General features: G+C 36.1%; 1 protein-coding gene across 1 annotated transcript; it reads left to right on the forward strand.

Annotated features, from left to right (window-relative positions):
- Positions 1 to 79: 79 nt before the first annotated feature.
- LOC307125650 (major facilitator superfamily domain-containing protein 10-like) lies at positions 80 to 10877 on the forward strand. The gene is made up of 13 exons (XM_079815685.1): positions 80 to 166; positions 1250 to 1469; positions 2553 to 2649; positions 3498 to 3601; positions 4032 to 4190; positions 4298 to 4477; positions 7877 to 7985; positions 8094 to 8205; positions 8702 to 8810; positions 8944 to 9034; positions 9173 to 9220; positions 9609 to 9698; positions 9891 to 10877. The coding sequence occupies exons 2-13, from the start codon at positions 1323 to 1325 to the stop codon at positions 9992 to 9994; spliced, it is 1350 nt and encodes a 449-aa protein (XP_079671811.1). The 5' UTR covers positions 80 to 166; positions 1250 to 1322; the 3' UTR covers positions 9995 to 10877.
- Positions 10878 to 10898: the final 21 nt, after the last annotated feature.

Below are 10898 nucleotides of genomic sequence, written 5' to 3' on the forward strand. Positions count from 1 at the left end.
CACTTCATTAAATCAGCTCGTGCTCATCCCTCTAGACGTCACGGTTGTCGTAGCTGGTGAAATGAGACACCGCGCTCGCGCTTCCTGGTGTGTGTTCACGATGGGGGAGTGTGTGGGGAAGTAGCAGCATCTTCTGGGAACTTTGATTGCGCACTGCGAGCTCAAGGTAAGATATCAAGTCAACTGTACCGTGTAGGTTAAACGAAGAAAATAACCGACTTAAAAGAGTTTCAAACTGCCAAGTCTCTTAGAAGTTGTAGAGTTTATTTGAGAGCTGCCTGTTTTCCCGGGGACTCCAGCAGACTGGAGTGAAATACTGTATGGGCTGTGCGAGTTTATATGACCAGTGCATGATGAATGTTATTTTAATTAAGTTGTTTTTAAATCAGTCCTCGATTAAATAAGAGTAATTTGAAATATGTATTCAATAATTTTTGGCAAGACTTTATTTTACAGTGTCCTTGTTGTTACACATGTCAACACTCTTGTCACAACTTATGCATAATGCAAGCAACTTACCGTAAAACTCTAACCCTAAGCACGTGCTCTCAGGTAATATTATTACAATTAACAATTACAACAATAACAACCCTAAAATATTTATCAAAGGCTTTTTGGTAACACTTTAAAAGTAAAAGTACTAAAGTAGTAACACAGTAAACTATGCATATTTACCAGCAACTAACCATGGACCAAAGTCCTGTTCCTATAGTAAGAACGTGTTGTTAATTAATATTATCCAGCCTACTTATTTGTGCAATTACAACAAGGACACTGAAATATTTATTAAATTGTTACGTTTGTCGCATGTACTTACCATAGTAGTAACAGTAAATGATGCATAATTACAATAAACCAACCATAAACCAAACCTTAACCCTAACATATAGTATGTATGCATTGTTAATTTATATTACTCTGTACTTATTTGTGCAATTACACTGTAATAAGGTAATCTTAAAATAAAGTTGAACCTACTTTTTAAATTTTTATAGTAAATATATATACTAAAATGTAAATTGGTGGTAAAATATGGTGCGGTGATTTTATTAAATGACTATATACCAATGTATTTGGATATATCCAATGGTACTGAGTGTGACTGAATGATTTGTAATCTATATTTACATGACTTTAAAGAATACCATGGTACAAAAAACTTTACTATAACAGTGCATTTATTGGTACTTTAGTTTCAAGGACAAATCATGGAGTTCATACTGTTGTTCAATGTTTTGTTTTTGTTCAGTGATTCAGTTCACTGCCCACAGGAGATGCTTTAAGATTTCTCAGCTGTAAAGAAAAACTACCAGAGTGGAGACATGGCAGGTGACAAAACTACATCTGAGGACGTTCACTCTTCCAGAGTCATCCGGGTGGTTTTCTTAGCACTGCTGCTTGACTTGCTGGGTTTCACATTAATACTTCCACTGCTCCCTTCCATCTTAGACCACTACAGTCAAACTGGGGTGAGATCATCTTTTTAAGGTTATCATTTGGATAGGCTATATTGTTGTAATAAAATCTCAAAAGGTATTTGGCTGGCTCTTTATTCAAAAAGAAAGGCTGCTGTATTTTGAGCTCGATTAGTCATGCAACATATAACTAGAGACTGTGTGACAGTGCATGATGCATTCCAGTCAGGACATGTTTCCCGTACATATGACTTTTGAAGAAAGGATATACAGACCATTTCTAGTACAAAAGTCAGAGATGACTTATATAATTACTTGCTGAATTAATGAACTTTATAATATTAAGTAGTTTAGTTAAAGAGACAAGTCTGTGGAAAGCCTCCAAGCCCAGAGCTGTTCTTTCTCATTAAAGGAAGCTGACAATGGCCTCATTCACTAAAAGTGTTCATGTTCATGAAGCGCGCTCTCATTGAACTATTCCAATTATTGTGTTATATGTAACATTTTTACTCTGTTACATTATCCCCCACTGGATAGGGGAAAAGCAGCCGTTGAATAGTAGCATAATTATGTGAATTGCAAAAAATTGTTTTCTTTTTCAGTATTCTTGTCTTGAGTCATTTGCCTTCTCAAGTAAATGCATCTTTATTTAAAGGTGCACTGTGTAAATTTTAGCGGCAGCTAGTGGTGAGGTTGCGAATTGCAACCGCCCACCGCTCACCCCTCCGTTTCAAAGCACATAGAGAAGCTACGGTGGCCGACACAGGACACAAATGTCGTTGTCGGAGAGAGCAGAGAGTGACTATAGCGCTCTGTGGAGAAGTTTGTCCATTTAGAGCTACTGTAGAGACATGACGGAGCAAAATGGCGATTTCACTGTAAGGAGATAGAAATGGCTCATCCTAAGGTAATAAAAACATAGCAGGTCATTATGTAAGGTCTTTATACACCACTGAAAACATAGTTATGTATATTATATTGCATTTTTGTTATTAGATCCTCATAAATATGACTTTAAGATTTTTTTATGTATTTGTGATGGAAAACAACAAAAATGCTTAGAAAATCATTGCAGTGTGCATAAAAGAGCTTTGACTTATGATTTTGATGTTGTTGATAACTTGGTGTATTCTACAGGACGGTGTGTATCAGTCATTACAGAGCGTAGTGAACTGGTTCAGAGGGGCAGTTGGAGTTCCTTTGGACACAAAATATAACAGTGTTCTTTTTGGAGGTAACTTCATTACTCTGGCTGATATTGAGGGTTTCTTTAAAAGGGTTAGTTCACCCAAAAATGAAAATAATTTCATTTATTACTCACCCTCATGCCGTTCCACACCCGTAAGACCCGTAAGGAACACAAATTAAGATATTTTTGTTGAAATCCGATGGCTCAGTGAGGCCTGCATAGCCAGCAATGACATTTCCTCTCTCAAGATCTATTAATGTACTAAAAACATATTTTAATCAGTTCATGTGAGTACAGTGTTTAAATATTATATATATAATTCTAAAGCGACGAGAATATTTTTGGTGCTGCAAAAAACTTTATGAATCAGTGTGTTGAATCATGATTCGGATCGCGTGTCAAACCGCCAAACTGCTGAAATCACGTGACTTTGGCTCTCCGAACCGCTGATTCGATACACTGATTCATAATGGTTTGAAACTTTTGGTTTGAAACACATGCAGCAGTGTTTTGAAATCGGTTATTACTGTAAGTTGTTATTTAGGTTTTTTTGAGGCACCAAAAATATTCTCGTCTCTTTATAATATTAATATTGAAACACTGTCCTCACATGGACTGATTTAAATATGTTTTTAGTACATTAATGGATCTTGAGAGAGGAAATGTCATTGCTGCCGATGCAGGAATCACTGAACCATCGGATTTCAACAAAAATATCTTAATTTGTGTTCCGAAGTTGAACGAAGGTCTTACGGGTGTGGAACGGCATGAGGGTGAGTAATAAATGACATTATTTTCCTTTTTGGGTGAACTAACCCTTTAAATGCCGCGCATAATTTGAACATTTGTATTGAGGACATGTACATTGATTATCTTCTTCTTTGGTGTCTTAGGTCTGATTGGCTCTCTTTACTCTTTACTACAATTTCTGTCATCACCCATTATTGGGGCTCTTTCAGATGATTACGGAAGAAAACCACTGCTGCTGTTAACAACTGTGAGTATAGACAAAATTAGATCTAATAGGGCAAGGATTCCCAAATTTTTTTGTATGTCAAACCCCTTTGACCTAAAATATTTACTTGGAAGTAGCCACTGAGATTTTAAGTTAATATTTCCATAATTAAACAACACATTCACATGTTCAAGGTTCTCGTGTTGGTTACTTGTTAAATGACATGCAGGTAAACGAATAAATAAATGTATTTATATATTTTTAATATTTATTTAATCTTTAGCTTTTCATCAACCCCCAGGTTAAATTAATAAAATTAATAAAATAAACGAACCCCGGTTTGGGAAACTCTGAAATAGCATTTAAATGTATCTTTATTAATCCCCTAACATATTCCTTTTTAATGTATGTCAATGACTCAAGGCCTTTTCTAGACTTAGTAGATCTAAGTAACATTTTCCTTGTTTTTCAGGTAGGTCTCGTGGCGTCCTACGTTCTGTGGGCTTTCTCTCACAGTTTTACTGTTTTTCTGCTGTCTCGAGTGGTGGGAGGCATTTGTAAAGGTAATGTCAGCCTGTGCACAGCTGTTGTGGCGGACCTGCCTTGCCCTAAAGCAAGAAGCAAGGGAATGGTGAGTTAAAATCTTAATTGATATTTTCAGGACAGATTTGACATTTTTAACCTTATAGCTTGTGAGTAACTTGAAGATTCAGTGGATTTGTTTTCTTCTATTTTCAGGCAATGATTGGTGTTGCTTTCTCCTTGGGGTTCACATTGGGTCCATTAATGGGAGCATACTTTGCTCTGAGACTCAAAGACACTGAGGTGTTTTATCAAGGCCCTGCCATGCTGGCTGTCTTTTTTTCTTTAGCAGACCTTCTTTTTATTTTCCTCATGCTGCCAGAGACTTTAAAAAAGGTCAGTAATGTGACAATATGCAACAACCAGAGGCTAACTGTTAATAATTAGTTATAATTTAGTGACTAAAATAATGCTTGGGATTTGCAATTTGCCACTTCAGGTACATTCTAATAATATAATGTAACTATGTAATTCTAAGTGAACTCATTATTCAAATGTGCTTTAATATTTATTGGTCCGGTTTCAAAGACAGGGCTTAGATTAAGCCAGGTGGATTATGCCTTAGTTCAATTAGGGCATTTAAGTAGCTTTTATAAACGGGCCTTAGAAAAAACATTACTGTTATGCATCGTGAGACAAAACAATGGCACTGAGATATTTTAAGATATGCCACTGCAAGTTGCTTTCAGTTAAAACAGCTCAAACATGCATTTTAGTCTGGGACTAGTCTTAAAGGGTTAGTTCACTCAAAAAATAAAAATTCTGTCATTAATTACTTACCCTCATGTCGTTCGACACCTGTAAGACCTCCGTTCATATTTTAGTTGAAGAGTATGGAGAGGTGGTGGTCCAGTGGGTTAAACCACTTAGCTGATACGCAGAAGGTTGCTGGTTCGATCCCAGCGGTCACCACCAGTGTGTCCTTGAGTGTGTACTTTACTCCATGTTGCTCCAGGGGGATTGTCCCTGTAATAAGTGCACTGTAAGTCGCTTTGGATAAAAGCGTCTGCCAAATGCATAAATGTAAATGTAAATGTAGTTGAAACCCGATGGCTCAGAAAGGTCTCCATTGGCACAATGTACTTTACACTCTCAAGACCCACAAAAGACGTTGTTACAAAGTCCATCTCACTACAGTGGTTCTACAATAACTTTATGAATCGACGAGAATAGTTTTTGTGCACAAAAAAACCCTAAATAACGACTTATAAAGTGATGACCGATTTCAAAACACTGCATCATGAAGCTTCGAACCGTTATGAATCAGTGAGTCGATTCAGCGGTTTGGATCGCCAGAGTCACGTGATTTCAGCAGTTTGGCGGTTTGACACACATGATTCGACTCACTGATTCATAACGCTTCGAAGCTTCATGATCCAGTATTTTGAAATCGGTCATCACTATATAAGTCGTTATTTAGGTTTTTTTTGCGCACAAAAACTATTCTCGTCGATTCTTAAAATTATTGTAGAACCACTGTAGTGAGATGGACTTTGTAACGACATCTTTAGTACCTTTTATGGGTCTTGAGAGTGTAAAGTTTCTGAGCCATCTTCCGGGTGTCAAACGACATGAGGGTAAGTAATAAATGACAGAATTTTCCTTTTTGGGTGAACTAACCCTTTAAGCTTTGTCTATGAAACCGGGGGATAGTAACATTTAAAGTTGGCATGAAATGGAAATTTACCTATCATCTATTTTCTAAATAAATCTTATTGATCATAATAATATTGCGAACTATTCATCGATGCATATTTAATTTCGAAATTAAATTTTCTGGTGAAATGAAAGACTTCTCTCTAGTGATGTATGCTTAAACCCCCGCCCCTTTCTTACAGTTGACTGCATTTCTAGGACTATTTTATAGCACTTACTATTCAATTCTGTATTTTTAATATTATTTTTTCAGAATTTATTTAGTTGTTTAATTCAAAAAATATAATTGATATATTGTCCTATAACCAATCCCTAACCATACCAACCTGTTGGTTACCCTCTTGAAATACATTTAGCCTTATTTGTTTCAATATATGAGCAACTTATTCTGGTTTTAAATTCAGTTTTCTTGGAAAGAAAACTATTTTCTGTCCCTGTGCGAGACTTTTGGTTTGACACGGTAAAACAATTGCACTACAAACTAGTGTGTTTATTAGTACGGTAATAAATTAACATGATTTGAAAACAATACCAGTTTACAACATCCAGCAGCACAATGCAGAACTGTTTTTGCACACCTAAATAATAATTGGAGACTGCTGACACCGAAAACCTTGCACATTAAAGTTTAAAAAAGTTTAAAAATAAGATGGAAAGATAATTTTAAAAAGAATAATTTCCATGGGTCTAGTCTTTGCATCATTTTGTTTGCAGATTTAATCAGGTCTCCTCTGTTGGAGTGAAATTGGCTAGGTGGCGTTGTCCCAAAAAACTAGCGTCCTAGAACTGTGGTCCTGAAACTGCAGTCTCCAGTATTGCAGGAATATAGTATTGGTCGATTGCAAGCTTGCACTCAGATCTGCCTCCATCCAGTCAACAAGTGATGGTGTTGGGGTAACAGTTTAGGACCCAAGACCAGTAGTGAAAAATGAAGACCAAGGGTCAGGAGTGCAATTAATTAAAGAAAAATGTACTGAAGAATAGTTTGCAGTTTCATCAGCAGAAGCCAGCTTCAAGTCTCACAAGGAGTTCGTTGGCCGCGCTCCCTCTACCCGCCCATCATTTCTCAACAGTTATACTGTTTTCAAGGTCTAGCCACGTCATTAGTCATGGTCAATTTCCACACATTGTCAGTTAATCAGGTTCATGTGTACATACTGTATATCACTTGTTGACATCTTCACCCCGGAATTAGGCACGTAGTGACCTTCCAGGTCTGTAGCAGCCGCCAGCTTGCCCAGAACAACAAGTCCACCTATCTCTTAGGATGCCCGTAATCCACCTCCAAAACTGATCTGTAACACAGAAAACTGCACACACATACAGATACACAGTCTCTCCAAGGTTGATTGAGCTCTAGTACTGACCAGAAAAAGTTTCCCAAAACATACTGATAACGTGCTTTCTCTCAGTGAGAGGTACAGACAATAGTACAGGCAATATTCATACAATTCTTTAGTGTTTCAGTAAAAGGAAATATGAAAGGAATAAAATATAATATAAAAATGAAAAACCGATCCATATTTCATCTCTGGAAGCCGGGCTAAGTGAGCAAGCACTGTTACTGCTCTCCTGTCAGGTTATAGGGGTGTGTGATACCTCCAAAATCCAAACACATGACTGAAATCTCGTGTTTTTAGCGACACGTCACACATCCCTAGGACAGACCCTCAGTCACCACTCAGAGACCGAATGCAAACTTTAGAAAACATAAAGGAAGAAACAAACAATCAGGGGTTCTCTTGATTAAGCAATATCATAACTGGAAAGAATCATCAAAAATCATTATAATAATATAGGAGGATAAATATTGATTAAGGCTTTGATTATGAATTTAATTCGGATATATATACAGTATAGGTATTTTGAAGCGCCAGTGGATTTCAGAATCCAACCTTTCAATGGATAGAACCACGTGCCCCCTATTTCGGATTCATGACACATTACGGAAGAAAAGATCTGGTGCTTCTTCCATTACATTGCAACTTTAATTGTGATCACTTTCTGAATAGACTTCAACTTGGATTGAAATTGTTTAGAGCATTGTCTTCAATTATAAATGTAATGAATGTTTTTCAGGGGGCATCTGAATCTTCAGGCATTCAACAATCTGGAGATTTTCTTCACCCTGTTGCACTTTTCCGATTCACTGCGGTCACAAGAACAGAGAATCCGCCGTCTGAACAAAGTGAGAGCATAAAGTTTCACCCAACCTAGAAGTCTTGAACTTTACCAGGTTGAATAATGAATGAACTGTCGCAGTCATTTTTTGTGATTATTTATTTTTTTACAATAGAAATGCAAAATCTTAAGGTGCTTGGACTGGTTTACTTCACGTATCTGTATCTCTTCTCTGGGTTGGAATTCACCTTGAGTTTTCTGACACATCAGCGCTTCCAGTTTTCCAGGTGAGGCCTAAAATCTATAGCTAACACAACATTGCTGAATGTCACAACTTCTACAAAACTGCTACAAAATCTGTGGCTACTGCTTCAAATTAAAGTGTAACATAAAGCATGCCATTGTCTTCAACAGATAAACTATCCATTGTAAATGAACTAATCGATGAACTAATCGATTTTGAGTTCAGGGCTCAACTTAAACCATGCGATGAGAAAAACAGCCTGTGGGTTTATTTGCATGTAGGCATTAGGAACCAGGAAGTTTTGGAGAATTTTATTATACATCATAAACAACCAGAATGGGGGAAAGTGAACAAAGGTCAAAGGTGTAGCTGCTAGGATAATATGTGATTTCAATATACCAATGTAGTCTTGAACAGTCAGAGATATGTTTTGCTTAATCAGAACCGTGACTTACTGATATCATTGTGTGTATCAGCAGCTGAAGCCTATGGTCTTGCCTGAGGGTTTTAAAGCGAAACACTGCTTTCTTCTGTTGTAGCATGCAGCAGGGGAAGATGTTCTTTTTCATCGGCATTACCATGGCAGTGATCCAGGGCGGATATGCCCGCAGGATCAAACCAGACCATCAGATCCAGACTGTTAAAGTGGTAAACTCTGTCATGCATTACTGGATCACAAGTCAAATAGCAATTTTCTTGGAACTCTGAATATGATTTAATGAACTACTCAAAGGTCTGCACATTGTGACTACATATTTGTTTTCATTTATGTGTATTTCAGGCAATTATATCACTTATACCAGCCTTCTTGCTCATTGGAATAGCATGGAATTTGACACTACTCTATTCAGGCTTATTTTTATTCTCTTTTGGTAAGCAATCATGCATCAATTCTGTCAGTGTACAAATGCATTATTATTATTATTATTACCATCCAAATAAAAATATACTTGTATTTTTTGCATTAGTATTTCAGTTTGTAATAATTCATCATGTATTTATTTTTGCAGCTGCTGCTATTGTTGTTCCGTGTCTTTCAACACAAGTGTCTGAACATGGTGGGCTTTTTTGTTAAGTTCCTTTAAATTTGATCCATTCTGTAGAATTTTTTGAAAGGACATTACTTAAAAGTATAGTTCACCGAAAAATGTAAACTTTTTTTCTTCTGTAGTACACAAAAGAAGATGTTTTTTTAAATGGTGGTGACCAAACAGTTTTGGTTACCATTGACTTCCGTTGTATGGACAAATCAAAATATCTTATTTTATATTCCACAGAAGAGGAAATGTCACTCAAGTTTTAGAACAACATGAGGATGAGTAAACAATGAAAGAATGTTTTATTTCTTGAGTGAACTGTCCCTTTAGTAATGATGGCAATGATCTCTCACACCTCTGTTAGTTTGAATGTGTGATGGTGTTAATGATGTCTGTGTTAATGTCTTAGGCTCAGCCAGTCAGAAGGGAACAGTCATGGGAATCCTTCGGAGTCTTGGAGCTTTAGCTCGAGCACTAGGCCCTATTGTGGCTTCTTCGGGTAAACATATCAAAAATATATCCTAAGATTAAATGTCTTTTTTTTTTTTATATGTACACTGAGTGATTATGTGAACAACCCTAATCAGAATTGTCCCTTTCAGTTACTGAATATCATTTATATATCAGTATGTACCTTTTGTTTTTTGCAGTTCTCAGCAAATCATAACATCATTATTATTATTTTTTTCAGTGTACTGGTTGGCTGGAGCAGAATTATGTTTTATAGTCAGTTCAGTGTTCTTTATAGTTCCTCTGATTTTGCTGAGCCAGCTGAAGAGACTGAAGGAGGAGTGAGATCAATATTTTTAGGAATCACTATTGTGTCATCAGGGGGTCAGACCTCTTTTTCCTTATTGAAAGCCTTAAAGCCCACTAAAGAAAGTTCCTCTTATAGTGTTTACAATGAAAAACAATACAATGTACTTAACACTTATGAAAATATCTTTACTTTTCTGCTAACAAAAACAAAGACTGTAAATAGTCAAACAATATTTCATGGATGTATTTTTTTACAACACAACACAACACAGAAGTCGACAGATATGCATACGTTTATGTCTGTTAGTGCCACCGTTTTGTAATGACAATTTTATAAATATTTTATACACACACACACACACACACACACACACACACACACACACACACACACACACACACACACACACACACACACACACACACACACACACACACACAGTACCGGTCAAAAGTTTGGAAACATTACTATTTTTATTGTTTTTGAAAGTGGACTCTTATGCTCATTAAGCCTGCATTTATTTGATCAAAAATAATCACTATCACTTTTTTGTATCAATTTATGCTGAGTAAAAGTATTACTTTTTGAACGGTAGTGTATATTGTTACAAAACATTCTATTTTAAATAAATGCTGTTTTTTTTTTTTTTTTTCATCAAAGAATCCTGAAACAATAGGTTATAAAAATATTAATCAGCACAACTGTTTCCAACATTGATAATAAATCATCATATTAGAATGATTTCTGAAGGATCATGTGACACTGAAGACACGAGTAATGATGCTGAAAATATAGGAAATTTGACAGGTACTGTATTGTATATAAGTGTGTTTATATATCAAAATATGTATTCTGAATGTAACTTTTAAACGAGATTCATGATACAATAAAGATGATTATTGTCTACCACGTTTTATTAATTTATCTGAATTGTTCTAT

The sequence above is a fragment of the Gobio gobio genome, assembly GCF_949357685.1.
Source record: "Gobio gobio genome assembly, chromosome: 4".
NCBI classification, from domain to species: Eukaryota; Metazoa; Chordata; class Actinopteri; order Cypriniformes; family Gobionidae; genus Gobio; species Gobio gobio.